The sequence below is a fragment of the Nipponia nippon genome, unplaced genomic scaffold (assembly GCF_047370975.1).
Source record: "Nipponia nippon isolate SJK-2023a ecotype South Korea unplaced genomic scaffold, ASM4737097v1 scaffold_5, whole genome shotgun sequence".
NCBI lineage: Eukaryota > Metazoa > Chordata > Aves > Pelecaniformes > Threskiornithidae > Nipponia > Nipponia nippon.
In genome coordinates this window covers 17,814,124-17,829,648 of record NW_028262369.1, presented here as the reverse complement: position 1 = coordinate 17,829,648, position 15,525 = coordinate 17,814,124, and the positions used below count along the sequence as shown (strand labels likewise).

Sequence of the window (15,525 nt, the reverse complement as noted above, 5' to 3'; positions counted from 1 at the left end):
GGCTGTTAAGAAGCTGTATGTCTTAAAGGTATATTAATGCTAGCTGATCTCTGTCTGAATTGCTTGAATTTAACGAGGAACTACTTTGGGTTGTTGGGGTTTTTTTTGTTGTTGTGGTTTTGGGTTTGGTTTTTTTTTTGAGATGGGTATTTTACATTATTTTCTGTTTCAGTCTGAGACAGGTATGAGACGGAACTGTGTCTTAGCCTTGCCTGAAATGTTCAGGGTGTCCGTGTGCTTCAAGCCACTGAGTAGCCATGCAGTGTGAGCTACCTGGATGAAATTGAGGCTGCTGACGTAAAAGGAACATTCTGACTATTAAAGCTCCGAGCAGTTCACATTCAGTTTCACTTCTCAGTTGTCAAATACTACATTATGCTGCAGTTGAGCTGAGCACCAAAAACCTGTTAGTACTACTTGTCTTTGTGTGCAGCGACTGGCTGTAAATAACATATTGCCATACAATCCAATTGTTGACTTATATAGCAAAGCAGTTGCCCACTTAAAACAAAGTTAGGGATTTTAAATTAACTTTGCTTGGAAGAATACATGTAGTAGAGTAGGTGGATTACTGGATTCCTGTACTGCCTGAATCGATAGTTCAAACTTACTGCAGGCAAAATAAACAAATGTACTTCTGTCTTTCTGTATAAGCTGAAATGCCCCTGTAAATTTGATGTACTATTTTGTGTTCCTTTCTTTTTCAAAGGATCAACTAGCAGCAGACATGTATAACTTTGTGTCCAAAGAAGGGGAATACGCTAGATGTTTTGTTATGGTGAGTGTTTTTTCAATATGACTTTGATTGCAGCACGTATGTGCATAGACACTCAATTCTCAAAGATTACATTTTGTGTGCTAAACCTTCTAGTCTTGTATTATGTGCTCATCAGAAGCTAATGCTCTTTTTGTTTTTAAAATGTGGCTTCTGTTCTCAGTTATTAGAAGCACAAGCAGATTACCATAGAAAAGCATTAGCAGTCATAGAAAAGGTCCTACCCGAAATTCAAGTCCATCAAGGTAAAGTAACCTGTGCTCTGGCTGATGCTTCTCCTTGCCTGTGCCACCTATGCACAATATTCTCCTCCTTTATCTTGATTCTCTTGCATGCAGACTTATTTAATAAGGCCATTTTGATCTACTTAACAATTTTACATTCCCAAGCATAATTCCATCTTTGTGTTCTCTGGAGTTCTCCAGCCATATTTTAACACACTAATAAAATATTAAGGATCTGGCTGATACCTGAGAGGGTAAAGGAAGGATTTTTCTATTTGCTTGCACTTCTTTCTTGATATCATGTGACCTTTTGCTAATTCATACCTGGCTTTTTAGGCCAATGAAAGTTTCGTTGTGATTTAGGAACTTTTTAGGGTCCTTGCTCCTTGAATTATTACTAGGTGATTATCAGAAAAACTGCCCTTAGTCTAAGGAGTTTGATTTTTTTTTTTCCTTCTTTTATGCAATCCTTTTTCCCAGTGTGCACACTGCACTACAGCTGGCTAATGGAGCGTTCACGTTATTGTGTTGAATATCAGCAGTTAAGAAAAGCGAGTAATACAGCTTCATTTCTTCCCCACGCTACTAAGCTTTTCATTGTCAGTGGGAGTTAAGGTGTATCATTAATGGTTTGGTATGAAGATGCACTGTGTTGTTGAAAATGCTGTCCTTAATACTGGCTATACTGTCTCTTAATCTGCTAATTGCTTTGAAAAAGAAGTAGACTGAACAAAGTCTGAGAAAAATATAATCTGAGCTGAGCAAGACTCAAGTATCTTCAGTTGTGGACCACATGCAAGTTGTAAAAGATGAACCATTAAAGTAAATATATCAAGAAACATGAGCATCTTGCTGAAAGATGATATAGAATATCTGTAGTCTGTAGATTTGATGGGAGGAGAGGTAATGCAAACAAATGATGCTTACACAGAATCAGGGCTGCATTATGGCTGTATGGAAGGCTCTCTGTTTACGAATGACTGCTTTAAATTTGTTGTTGTTGCTTAGCTGCTTTGTACAAACTTTTCATATGACAAATGCTTCAGAACATATTAGCCATCCTAGAAGGTGGGCTAGGAGGCATGTTGTCTAAGTGGTCCAGTATCTAACATCTAAGTGTAGGGTGTGACTTCAGTTGTGTTTCTAGCTGTTGTGTATATTACTGTGACTTTGAACAATTACTAAGATTTCTGTTCCTAATGTTTGCTGTAACTTGCAAAACGGGAAAATGACATGCGCCTCTCATGGTGTGTTAATACATAAGGCTTTGCCTTATGAGAGATGTAGTTGATGTGGTTTCATAAACAAAAGGGTAAATTAAATCCTTTGCAGAAGCACATTGAAGAGGACTCTTTCAAAGTCTTCATCTTTCTTGACCTTTTTTCCACATAAAAGAAATAATGCATCTGTACTAACTAAAAGGTTATTACCTTTTACATCTGCATTTTTTCAATTAAGGCAGCAGAAATGGGTGAAAAAATAAATTGTAGGAAACAAGAAATTCACATTCAATTTGGAGAGGCTTGTTCCAATTTAGACTTTCAGAGTTAAGCAACAATCGAGAAATTGAACTGAAAATTTGTGCAAGCGTTAGTGATGGGCTGTTAATGTGGTACTTCTAATGTAAGACATTGGGGCTGTTTAACATCAGTTTTAAGTTGCAGATTCCTTAAATCAGCAATAAACTTCATGTTAACAGCTCAGTTTTTATCCACCTTAAGTACAGTTAGAACTAAGATCAGCCCAGGTCATGCAATCTGGACAAAACTTTCCTCAAAGATTCTTGCGAACCTAAGCCTTTTGGTGTCTTGGCAAATCAAAATTAATGTCAGTTACAGCCATGTGGTGGCACTTTAGTAGAGCCCTAGTGGGACATGCACTTCCAATTACATGTGTGCGATATTCCATCCAGAAAGATGCAGAAGTATTTTTTTTTTTCTCTTGAATACCAGCAGTCTCATTTTCTATTTACTCATGATATACGGGACTTTACCAATCAAGGGCTGTAAAACTCCTACTGTATTCTTAAAATTTCTTTGCTGTCCTGGAGGCTTTCTTCTTTTCTTGTCTGGGACATAATTCAAGTGTTCGTTAGATATTTTGCTCAGTGTTTTGATACTCTCCAACTAGACAAATGGACTGAAAAACCAGCTTTTGGAACTCCATTAGAAGAGCATCTCAAGCGCAGTGGTCGTGAAATTGCAGTCCCTATTGAAGCCTGTGTAATGATGCTTTTGGAAACAGGAATGAGAGAGGAGGTAGGTAATACCATATCGCATGCTATGAAGGACAGGAAAAAAGACCTCAGTCAAACTCAGACTGGTGTCTGTACTTTTTAACAAGTTGCTTAAGTAATTTTGTTCATTAGTGTAGATGATAAATCTTTTGCAACAGAATAACCTTCAGCACTATTTGAAGTATCTTTTCTGATTAATGCACCTGGAATTAAAAACTAGGGATGGGCCAAGGGTGAGAGGGAACTAAAATATTGTCAGATGGCAGTGACATGTTAGGAGCCAGCTAGGTCATAACAGTGTAAGGTGAAGATGCCAAACTTGAAACTGTTCTGAAAGAGGCTGTCATAAAACTTATACTGCTTCATGCTTGTACTAATGTGTTGTTACCAGTCAAATACATTTTATTTTTATTATGCAGGGCTTATTCAGAATTGCTGCTGGAGCCTCCAAGTTAAAAAAGCTGAAAGCTGCCTTGGACTGTTCCACTTCCCAGCTTGACGAATTTTATTCTGATCCCCATGCTGTTGCAGGTATTGTGAATGTTCTGAATCAAAACCAGGTATAAATTGATACAAGGCAAGTTTATGCTGTTCATTTAACTGTTGACTTGCTGCAGTGTATGGTGTTGATCTCTGCAGATAACCTATGAATGAAAATAAATTGAAAGTTCACTTCTTTGCACAACTTAGCGCAGATAAGTATAGGGTGCGCATGCTCATCACACTTGATGTATTCATGTCTGCATGACAGAGTGGTGTTTAAAATTCAGGTGATGGTAGTAATCCAAATACCATATTTCCTCTCATGACAAGAGTGTTAACATGATCAAGGGAGATTAGAGCCATGTGTAGACCTTTAATAAGGTCTTTGTTCTGAAGAGATGATTCATAGTTTTATAGTACATGTTTCTGTCAAATTACAGTAGTTAGTGGAAGACCTTTTGTGTTAAGTGTTGAGCAGATATACGGTGGAAGTGTCGGGTCTTCCCACTGTTTCAGTGGAACTTGGGTCCTATTGCATAGATAAAATTGCAAATCTGAGGACAGAATTTTAAAGGAAGACTGAAAGCACTGGCTAAGAAGCTAGCCTGTTTCTTGTCTGCATTGCAGGTGCCTTGAAATCCTATTTGCGAGAGTTGCCAGAACCTTTAATGACCTATGGTTTATATGAAGAATGGACACAAGCTGCAAAGTAAGCATACTAAAACCAGTTATATAGGAAAACACTCTACATATTTTTATCAAATTTGGTTCTTCATATATGAATTCAAAAGAAAAGACCAAGCTCACACAGTTTACTTTCTCATTTCTGCTTTAACAGGTAAATATTTTCTTACACAAATTATTTTAAATTTTGTGGTTTATCTTAATACTAATTGCACAAAAATGTGGTGAAATATCTATTTTATGTTTAAACATAAGGGCTGCTTCAGACTATTGGCTGCATAGTATTGATGCTTAAGCAGTTTTCCTTCATTGCAGGTAGAGATAATTCAGGGATTTGACTAGCAGATTACTGAATACAAAACAGTGCATTTATTTGGCATAAATGGAAGGTTATACAGTCATCACTGCAGAAACAACAATTTTTTGACCTGAACACAATATGTAACGGAATTTTTTCTTTCCCTTTCAGTATTCAGGACCAGGATAAGAAGCTACAAGAGCTGTGGAGAATTTGTAACAGATTACCTAAGCATTATCATGCTAATTTCAGGTATGTATGAACATTTGTTGACTTGCAGCACAGCTGCTTTGATGCTAGAGTACTACATTTCAAAGCTCATTAACCAAAACGCTAATCCAGGGTATGTTTTCTTGGCCAAATTCAGTTAGGTTTATAAAAGGACATCCTGTTTTATCAAGTAGTTGGTGTGCATTGGTGGTGGTGACTGAAAAAGTGTAAGTTAATTCACTGTTGACTGTAATGAAATAGTGATGCATAGAACCCTTCTACTTAAGGGTCATGCTGTTGGCAATAGTACCTGACTTTTCACCAGCTGTGCTCTTCGTTGTATTTTCCAGTCTTAGAAATCAACTGGATGTGTCTTACACGTGTTATTTTTTTCTTTTGGTTTTGCCTTTTGGGAATAAATCAGAACAAAACCAACACTCGTGACTCCTAGAGTTGTGGAAGTTCCATTACAGGATATGAAAATAGCTGTTGAGTATGCATTCTCAATCTAAACAGTTTTTTCTGAAAATATAATAGTTCTGTAGTTCCATTTTGCTAAGTTGGGAGATGCTTTCTTTTCTACCCAGTTCAACTTTTATCATTCATGAGTAGAGACTTAGCCAGCTACCAAGCCAGAAGGCTGTTCATTTTATTTCTGTTTTGTTGGGAGCTGTCTTTACAAGTTTCTGAATTTTTACTTAGTTGCTTTCAGCAAGAAATGCTCTTAGTTCCTGCTGTTTAATTATTTCTGTCCTTTTTGTAGGTATTTAATAAAATTTTTAGCAAAGCTTGCACAGAACAGTGATGTGAACAAAATGACACCCAGCAATGTCGCAATAGTCTTGGGCCCCAACTTGTTATGGGCAAAGAATGAAGGGTAAGTTGTTTTAGGAAAGCTACACAACAGAACTTCCATGAAGCTGTAGAATTTCTTGTCAGATTGTTTTAAATCATGTAGACTACTCACAGCAACAGACTATTTGCCTAAAAAATATTTCAAATGTTCTTTCAACCTGTGCATGCATCTTTTTAGGAGTGTCTTCAGATGCTATGAATGTTACTGAATAGTCTAGATTTCATCAAAGCATGAAGTTGCTCTTTATGAGGTACTCAGGAGTCTTGATACATCATGCTTAGCATAATTTCTCATTTAGGTAATACGACTTTTTTCTTACTTTGATAGAATTCTATATAAAGTGTTCTACAAATTTCTTCTGCAGATCCCTTGCTGAAATGGCAGCAGCAACTTCAGTCCATGTGGTAGCAGTTATTGAGCCAATTATTCAGCATGCAGACTGGTTCTTCCCTGGAGGTAAATTCTTGCCATAGTTAAAAAAATTTTGTATTTGTGGTAACCCTACGCAGGGAAACCTCCAAGTAGCTTTTTGCAGTGAGGCACCATTTTGTATATGTATGTCTTAGGATGCATTCTGTGTGTCTCTCTTTCAGATCAAGATTTCAATGTGTCTGGGGCATTTGTTGCAATTCCTGCTGTTAATTCAAATCACTTGTCACACACTGGGAATGAATATGAATCTGGGACACTGGAGCGGAAGAGGCCTGTTAGTATGACTGTAATGGAAGGGGATTTATTGAAGAAGGAAAGGTATGTTTTATTCTCGGGTTAGGTTTCAATTATTAGCCCACTCCTGAGAACTGGACTACTGAGGAGGCTGTAATTGGACACATTTTATTGGTCTCAGGAGCAGAATTTCATGGAAATACTATAGGTAACGATAGTGATTTATTTCCCCCTCCATGTTGTTGCAGCCTGAGGAAGGTTCAAAGGTAATGTACTGGTATTTGCTTTCGGTTATATTCTATGCATGATGAAAAACAAGCAGATAATTACTACTTCCAATTACCATTTTCCTATTACAGATTTGGGGGGTCTAAAATCCACTGAAGCAGAAGTGTATATAGTAGCATCTATCAGTATCTAACTTCTGATATTCCATGGCTTCTTTTTCAAAGCCCATAAGCTGAGGTGGTGTTACCTGGTGCCTTCATGATAAGACTTCTGAATTGATGATGGTACAGTATACCACAGCAAACAGTAGAGCGCTAAAAAATAAAAATAAAAATAAAACATGCTGTTTTCCCATATAACATGTAGTGTAACATTCATTTATTATCACTCATATCATGAATATTCAAGTGATGTGCTGTTTTGTTTCTAGCTGTTTATGCAAATGTTAAATTGTTACCTAAATGTTAACTATGGCTAGCCACATGCAAATTTATCAGCACTGACAGAAGAAGAAGAAAATCAGTTCAAGATTTGCTGTCTTTAGCACAACAAAATAAAACTGAATTATAGAATGAATGTGCTGTATGCATTCTAAAATCTGTTAGAATTTTAGTCCGTTTATCCCTAGTTCTCCTTTAAGCACTAATCATAGCGTATATCCAGTAGCTTTTTTTCTGTCCTGAAATCTGTACTGCAACTTAGTGTGTAATAGAAACAAAATTCATGTGGCAAAATGTATTCAGTGAGGAGATACTCTGGTATGTAAGGAAATGTTATGTATTTACATGTAAAATTACTGAGTGGTTTGACCTCATTGTCATCAATGTCTGTCTTCAAATGTAATTGAGTAGTTTGTTCCACTTATGTTTAGCTTACCCATCTGTGTGGATAAGCCAGTGTTGCATGTCTTAGCATTAATGGTGTTATATGCAGAAAGTTGAAGCTTTCCTTGTTGCTGCTTTGCATGCTAAGCAACAGGGGTTGCGTTTGTCTTTGTGGGTTATAACATCCAGTTGTCCTGTTGCTTTAGTTACCTGGTGTTGGCTGGCGTGGTGTGTTTACTCTCTCTTCTTTCTGTAGCTTTGGTGTCAAGGTTATGGACTTCCAAGCGAATCCTCGGAGATGTGGCACTATAAATAGAAAGCACACATCCCCAGCTTTCCAGCCACCACTTCCACCCACGGAGGCTGGCGTGCTAGCTCAGTCTGGAGCGGAGCAGCACTCACAAGCTTCTGGGGCTGAAACAAGCCCAGTGGGTGCTGGTTTTGCTCTCTCTGCTGGCACAGCAGAACAGTTACAAAGTCAAGGAAATGAGGATGTCAGGTAAGAGGCATGGCTTCTGCTGGCAGTGGCTTAGCAGGCTGCTTCAGCAGCAAACTGATGTGTCAACTGTATCTGCTTCACAAGGCACCTCTTCTAACTGGAATGCATGTTGTCATGTGTGAAGCCTTTTCAGATGTGGGCAAAAACATTATGCAAGAGCTCTCCTGCCATGCGTATTGTTCCAGAATCGATGTTCTAAAATAACATACATTGTTCTGTATGTTCCGGAATTGACCTTCTAAAATAAGAGAATTCTTGGGGGGGGGGGGAAGATGATGAAAAATACTAAAAAAGACTGTACTTCTACCCACATTGACCTTTCCAAGTTATACCCTAGAGGTGTCCACACAGTATGACTATCAGTTTGCTGTTTTTTGTTCTTTACAAAACCTACCAGTGGCAATACTAGAAACCTGTTGGTCTTGTTTGTTGTTACTTGTACATGTTATCTGGATTTGTCTTTTTTTTTTTTCTCGTCTGTAGCAAGTATTAGTGATGACCAGACTTGCTTGCTAGAAAACCGGAAATCGATTTATCATACTTCAATATTAGTTTCTTTAGGACAAGCATATATGCAGGCTTTTTTGCTGCTTAATTAATGTTGAAACTCTGCAATCATGTCCCCAGCATTAATATACATGTACTCCAAAAATAATTGCAGTAGCCTTGACTCTTCCTTTCATGTATGGTGAAAGCAGCGTTTTGCTTTCAGTATTTCTGTGGTCTGAGAGATGTAACAAACCGCATGTAAAGGCCTGTAGTGCTCTCCAGGCATCAACCTCTTGCACCACATCTTACAGTAAAGCACCACCATAGAGTTCAATGCAGCACTGACTCCTTTGCATATAGCTTTTGTTCTCAGGTGATATTTTTACAAAAACAACTTCTCATTCGGAAATCCCCCACAGACTAATATTTCCTCCACAGATGTCTTTTGTGGTATAAGCAGCTAAAACAAAACCTTGAGAATAGTGTACAAAAGCTGCATTTAAAATCGGCACAAACTCCGCGTTCAAGTACTTGCAATTTATTGACAGCATCTGGAGAAATTAGGGTTGTAATGTGCCAGTAAAAGTGACTGAAAGGCATTAGTTCTTTTGAGATGACTAAGATGCTGCAAGAGACTATAGAGAAGTGAGTGAAGACTGCAAGGGCATAGCGAGAGGAGGTGGCACTGCCCAGTACCACCTCACTTGGTTCATACTCCAGTGCTGTGTTTCCCCCCCCCCCCCCCCCCCGTTCTATTGTCTTCCTATCCAAAGGTCAGGAAGAGCTGAGTTGTCCTGATCTCAATCTCAAAGATTTTACAGGGGTTGCTCCCTCAAAACAAGTTCTGGTCTCCCAGCAAGGTAAAAGCTTACTTCCAGGTAGGGTGGAGAGAAGACTTCAGCCAGTCAATGAAGGGAAAAGAGCCTCTGCTCCCTCCACATCTGGCTCTTGCAGTCCCTGGGCGCTCCCAAGGGCTTCCAAAGGCTCCAGGGGCTTCAGTGGTGAGGACTACATCTGCCTCACCTGTATACTATATGTGGCAAGTTGTTCACGTCCTTTTTTTTTTTTTTTCTGGCAGACCTTCACAGATTGCCATCACTTGGTCCTTAGTAGCTAGGTCTATCAGATAACTGCCAGCAAATTGGATGTGACGCTGTGACAGAATATTTTGAAAAGACCAACAGTTGTAGGGGTAATAGGTGTATTTGAATGAGGAAATTGGAGAAGTAATTTTATATGAACTTTCATGTTGGGAGTCTGTTTTAAAGGATCTGCAAATGTACTGAGGGTGCGTTAGCATGGAGACTGTACTCCTAGGTATCAGTACTGCATTCAAACAGGTACTGTGACACTGCAGAACTACTTGGATTCCTGATTTAATTTTGGTAATTAATCTTTTGTACAGGCTTGCCTAAAGCCTACTTGCCACTCGTTTGAAGAGTTGTAGCACTGTTCAGTCTGTCAGTAAATACCAGCCAGTGCAGAAGTTTTTCTGAAGTGTTTGAGGGTCAGAACTATAGCATAGTTCGTAACATAAACCTGAGCGGGTAAAGCTGATCTGGGCAAGGCGTTTTACAATCATCTTCTAATTTAGGATTTTTAATTTTCAGTACCTCAAAATCTAAGGACAACACGTCTTCAGCTACTCCTTCACCCGTGAGAAATGGTGGGCATGCGGGCACTGTCCAGAACCAGTCAACAAGCAGCACTAATCAGCTTTCTGTTAATCAGCCACAGAATGCAGCAGGTCCCAGTCCCCATTCAATGAGGAGAGGTGTGTTTTTCATTTGATTTTCAAGCTACTAAGTTCCAATTCTTTGTTTTGCAAAAAAAAAAAAGTGCTTACTAAAATAACTTCGTCAGCGTCTCTTCCTTTATTGCAGACAACAGTTGAATTTGCTTGCATTTCACTAAGGCCTAGCTAAATGCATCTTTGACTTTTGGACTCTTTCACGAATGTGGGTAGTAACGCTACCAACGCTGTTTAACAAAATCACTCAAAGGTTATTGATCAGTAAACCTGTGACACATTTCTGTAGCTTCCTATTGATATTGCTTTTATCTGATAATTTACCATTTTATTTTGGTAATGTACTTCAGTATTCTTTTTTGCTACTAATTTCTTTCTTTCAGGAGTTGGGTTTCACAATACACAACCGTGAAATCTCACCTCTTCTCTTAACAGCTGTTAAAAAGCCTGCACCAGCCCCTCCCAAGCCAGCCAACCCACCACCAGGGCAGCCAGGAAGCCAAAGTTCTGCCCCAGCTGCTCAGCCACCTTCTGTCTCTCCAAAACCACCTGCTAGAAGTTCTTCTCCTCCTGCTCAACAGGCAAACCAAGGAGCAGCCCAAACCTCCACTTCCCAGGTTTCTGCACCTCGGAGATATTCCAGCAGCCTCTCCCCAATACAAGCTCCCAGCCATCCACCACCACAGCCCCCAACACAGGCTGCTACTCCTCCACTGCAGCCCAAATCAAACAGTCAAGCATCTCCTCCTGCTGCACCCAGCAGTGAGCATGGACCAGAGCAGCCCTGTTACACTCCTCCACAGACTCCAACACCACCTGATACACCCCCTCTAGGAAAACATAATGCTAGTTCCCCATCATCACAGCCACAGCCATCTACTCAAGAAACCTCCCAGTCTCACTCTCCACCTCAGAGTGGTACACTGCCAAGGCCACGGCCGGTACCAAAACCCAGAAATAGACCTAGTGTTCCCCCTCCGCCTCATCCTCCTTCTCAGCTGGCTGGAGATGGTATTATTGCAAATTCCACGCAAACAGCTTCCAAAATAGTAACTGGTGAGTGGATTCTTTCATATTCAGTGTCTCCTCAGGGAGTGGAAATGAAGAAAATAATGTCTGTAACTGTAAATGAATTGGGGGGGGGACTGAAAACCACAAAAAAACAGTTAAAATACTAAATTGCTCCTTTCCAGTTAAAATGCCCACCCACCTGTTCTGTGCACGAGGATTTGGGGCACTTCCATAGTGAAGGCTGTCATTCCTGAGGCAGAGGGGTTTGGGGAGAATTGTAGATTAGCTTACCTTTTTTTTTTTTTTTTTCCTGCTTTGGAAGCAAAATGTTATTATAGCAACCAACTCCCTAGGGCTTTCTCCAAGCTCAACATCATGGCAGTTTCAATTATGTTTATACATCTGTTGCCAAAAGCCCAAATATTTGGAGGAGGGAGAAGGCATAGCCAAGGATAGTATATTTCAGCACATACAGAAGATAATAAAATGCCAAAAGTGGTCATTGATACATGTTCTAATAGGCAAGATACTAACACAGTGAATGTTTCACCTTATGAGAATGACGTCTTCTGATGTGCTTTTAAGTTGGACATCCTGAAGCTGAAGAATCCATACACTTAACTGTGTATCTTAGGTCAGTTTCTAGATAGATCTTCATAGTTTAAATGCAGCCTTCTTTTTCTCTTTTGAGACATTAGTGAAGTAAAGAGAAACTTTGTCTTCTCACAGGAACTTTGTGAAGCTTGTAGTTACTAGTTTGATAGGGATAATGTGAAGTCTTGCAGGGGGGGAAAAGGTAGCTGCTGAGGACAGTCAAAACTAGATCATCCTGAAATGTTCTCCTACTGAGTCTCTGCTTATTTTAGGAAATTCTGACGGAAGAGATAATGAATGTAGGAGACTAATGCTTTTAAATCTACTTATATTTAATGATGGTTAAAACTTTCCAATGACACTGCAGCTTCTCTAGAATAAGACTAATGTATTGGAATGCAAATTACAAATTCTGTTGCCTAACAGCTTTACCCCATGATGCCTTCACAGGTGGGGATGGTTACTGCGAATAAGGTTTGTACTTACCAGAAACATGCAATATAAGCTAAAATGCTCCCGCACAGCAATATTTTATTTGTAGCTTTATTTTGTATATGTGCTTTGGAATATGTGCTCTCTGTGTTCTCTCATTACTACATATCATTCTGTTTGTAAGAGATATTTAAGACCTGTACTGCTTAATTTTAATAGTGCTGTGAACATTAAGTTATACCTTAAAACAAATTGAAAAAATAACTGTAATGAAGTGAGTAACACTTCACATAAAGTCACCAGAACTACTAGTCCACAAGTCAAGTGTGAAGTAGTGACCCCATTTAAAACAGGTTGGTTCTCATCAATGCAGGCAAATATTGAAGCTCATGTTTTTTCCTACAATTCAGTGGTTTATGGTTGCATTTTAATGTAGCTTTCACTTTAGGTTTTCAGTTATTTTTAACTACTTGGAAATTATTTGGCAAAATACACGTTCATGTGACTAAAACCCTTTGCAGAAAAGCACCCAGCAGCATCTGCATCCTGGCGTGTTTGCATTTGCATCCTGTCAGCTCCAGCCTCACTAATAGTACTAGTTTGTTCAATCGCAGCTGCCAAACAACACATTAATAATCTTACTATTTATATGTAATGGGTTAGAGATGCTACCTTTTTAAGGTAACAACTGCATGACAGGCTGAAAAAGTTGAGGCTGCATTCCCGAATTACATCAAGATTTGACTGCTTACAGGAAAGACCAAAATCAGTATTGGATTGAGAAGTCAAGTTGGAAGTACAGTTTTCTTAAATTCAAGAAATTAGCAGTAAATGAGCTGCTTAAGCAACTAAAAAGTAGCTTTGCTTTTTAAAATAACAGACTTTTCCTTACTGTACTTCTGTTCTTTTTGCCAGTATCTTTAAAATACAAGAGCAATTTATTTGAAAACTGAATTCAGAAATAAGGCTGGGGTCTGAATTTTTACAGCACTTACAAATAAGTTAAGAATGGGAACAGTGCTGATGAATCAAACTTAACAGAAAGACTTAACCTTAATTTCTAAGTCATGTTTCATAGGTTGACCATGTTTGTTTTCATTTGGGAATTTTTCTGGTTTTAAGGAAATTGCTTTAATGATAGCAGACAAACAGGATTTGTTTTTCCCCAAAGTAACTGGACAAATACTTGCCTTCTAAATAATATCTAGCTGGTGTGCAGGGGGCTGCTTTGTTAGTGGGGGAGTTTAAGTTACACAAGGCAGGCATCTGCCATAGGGGAGCGATTGGCACAACTGAGGTTATATATGGACTGTGAATACAATGTAGTGCTGACTCCTTTTCAGCTAAGTTACAGGCATTAACAGGTACGCAACTGTCCTGAAGTCTGTGGGTAAAAATAAAAAAAAATTGAAATCAACAGTGTTGAAATGAAACAGTGTTAAAACCAGAGAGACTTAATATTCCTTTCAAGTGCAAACCGTAGCAAATTGGCTGTGTAAGTTGTGTAAACAATAGTATGAAAGCTGATGTGCAGGAAAGCCAGTGAAAGAAAGCTGATGATGAAGGATTCTCTAGCAAAACTGATAAAGGAACCTAGAAAATCTAGTATGTTTTGCAAAAACAACCCACATAGGGAACAGTAGAAGTGATACTCAGGCTTACCTACAGCAGTACACTTGGTACAGGATTATCCACCTTTTCCAGATCGACCTTTTTTTAAAGGATTAATATTTGTTCTGAATTAACACCACTGCGTATTACATAAGAGTATCTGCTCTAACATTTACACGTGCACATATAAGCACTTATTATAGACTGACTTATCTAATTCACAATGTGAAACAGCTGTTTTTAATTTTAACTTTAAATAGTGGAGCAAGGGAAGACAGATGGGAATAATGGAAGCCAAAATAAAGTTGCCAGCATACTTCATAATATCAGAACAGGAATTCTGAATTGTTTTCAGGATACTGTTGAGTTCCTTTTGTCCATGTACTGGACTTTAGTAATGCCTCAAATTCTCTTTATGGTATGAAAGTAATAAGCCCTAGAAAAGAATATTCTAATCAAAAATTTTATTAAATAATCTAGATGTTTGACCTGCATTCAGTAGGAACTGTATTGGAAAGTTCAATGGTAAGGAAAAGGCATATGATTGGCCAAAAATGTTGCTAATTCATAATCATGTGTGTGCTAATGCCCACTACTAACCTGTCACAAATAACACTGCTTGCTTGCATTATCATTAGCGTGGCATGCAAAAAGAATGGCTGTTTGATGCTCGCTCTTACATTAACGTACTAAAAGTATTGGAGACTAGAATGTGTAAAGTCATTCATGTTTTGACTGGCCAGTTTCACGTTGTACTTTTTCCATGTACAGAAAATCCTGTCTAGAAAGCCATGTGTTTATAGAGTTTCATTTTGTATTTGAAGTAGCCGTACCATTGTTCATCACAAATACTCCTTCCTTGTGTCACCTCACACTTCCAGTTACCTCCTTTTCTGATTCATCCTTCAACATGCACTCATGGTAGGGAGAATTTCTGTGCCTGCATCTGAAGTTGAAGTACACCTTTTTGAACTATACTTTAAATGAAAGTTCAAAGGTAACAGTAGGTACGGTTAGATATTAGGGAGAGTGCAGTGCCTCTGCTTCTTGGTTCTGTGTTCATCTCTTCTGTGGTCAAGCTCAGCATGGAACATTTTTGAGTAAGGGGAAAAATGCAAGAAGAATTTGGGAACTCACATGATTGCAGTTTATTCTTCTATGTAATGTTGCTTCTGTTAGCAACAGTAAAAATGACTATGAAAATCTAAAGTCTAAATCAACTGACTTTAAAAGTACTTAAATTTTCATCTGTTGTAGAAACAACAGTTATACAGTAGGGATAAAGGAGGCCTGCTGATGTTATGAAACTTGGATTCATGGACCAGGGACTTAGTTTAAACACATGAATATGAGGCTAAGTGAAAAGGTTTGGTTTTAAAGTAGCCCCACTAATTATTTCATTGCTATCAAAGGTCTGTTGAACAGTGACCGTCTTGTAGGTGCCACAAGGCACTGTTCACTGGATATAGCCCACTAACCTGGATGCTGATTTTCAAAATGAGAATGAGGGCTGGGGAGAGAAATCTATTTAAAAGATTCCCCCAAGTAACAAGTTATAACAGTACCGATGGTTTGTTCTGTGCCTTCTGGATGATTTCATTTACCACTGAAACGCTACCTTAGCAGAATATGCTATTCCCCAAGACTGCGATACA

General features: G+C 38.7%; 1 protein-coding gene across 8 annotated transcripts in view; it reads left to right on the top strand.

Moving 5' to 3' along the window:
• Window positions 1–15,525, top strand: part of ARHGAP17 (Rho GTPase activating protein 17) — a 49,146-nt gene that overhangs the window by 31,465 nt on the left and 2,156 nt on the right. For 2 of the 8 annotated variants that reach the window (XM_087732013.1, XM_087732019.1), the window contains 12 exons: window positions 710–778; window positions 939–1,020; window positions 3,130–3,257; window positions 3,655–3,766; window positions 4,346–4,427; window positions 4,872–4,952; window positions 5,674–5,787; window positions 6,131–6,222; window positions 6,360–6,516; window positions 7,741–7,983; window positions 10,083–10,246; window positions 10,658–11,278. In XM_087732013.1, coding sequence (XP_087588139.1) covers window positions 710–778; window positions 939–1,020; window positions 3,130–3,257; window positions 3,655–3,766; window positions 4,346–4,427; window positions 4,872–4,952; window positions 5,674–5,787; window positions 6,131–6,222; window positions 6,360–6,516; window positions 7,741–7,983; window positions 10,083–10,246; window positions 10,658–11,278 — 1,945 coding nt within the window. Of the gene's footprint in view, window positions 1–709; window positions 779–938; window positions 1,021–3,129; window positions 3,258–3,654; window positions 3,767–4,345; window positions 4,428–4,871; window positions 4,953–5,673; window positions 5,788–6,130; window positions 6,223–6,359; window positions 6,517–7,740; window positions 7,984–10,082; window positions 10,247–10,657; window positions 11,279–12,253; window positions 12,302–14,350; window positions 14,396–15,525 lie in introns of all 8 variants that reach the window. The other 6 variants (XM_087732017.1, XM_087732015.1, XM_087732016.1 and 3 more) reach the window with 6 other exon arrangements.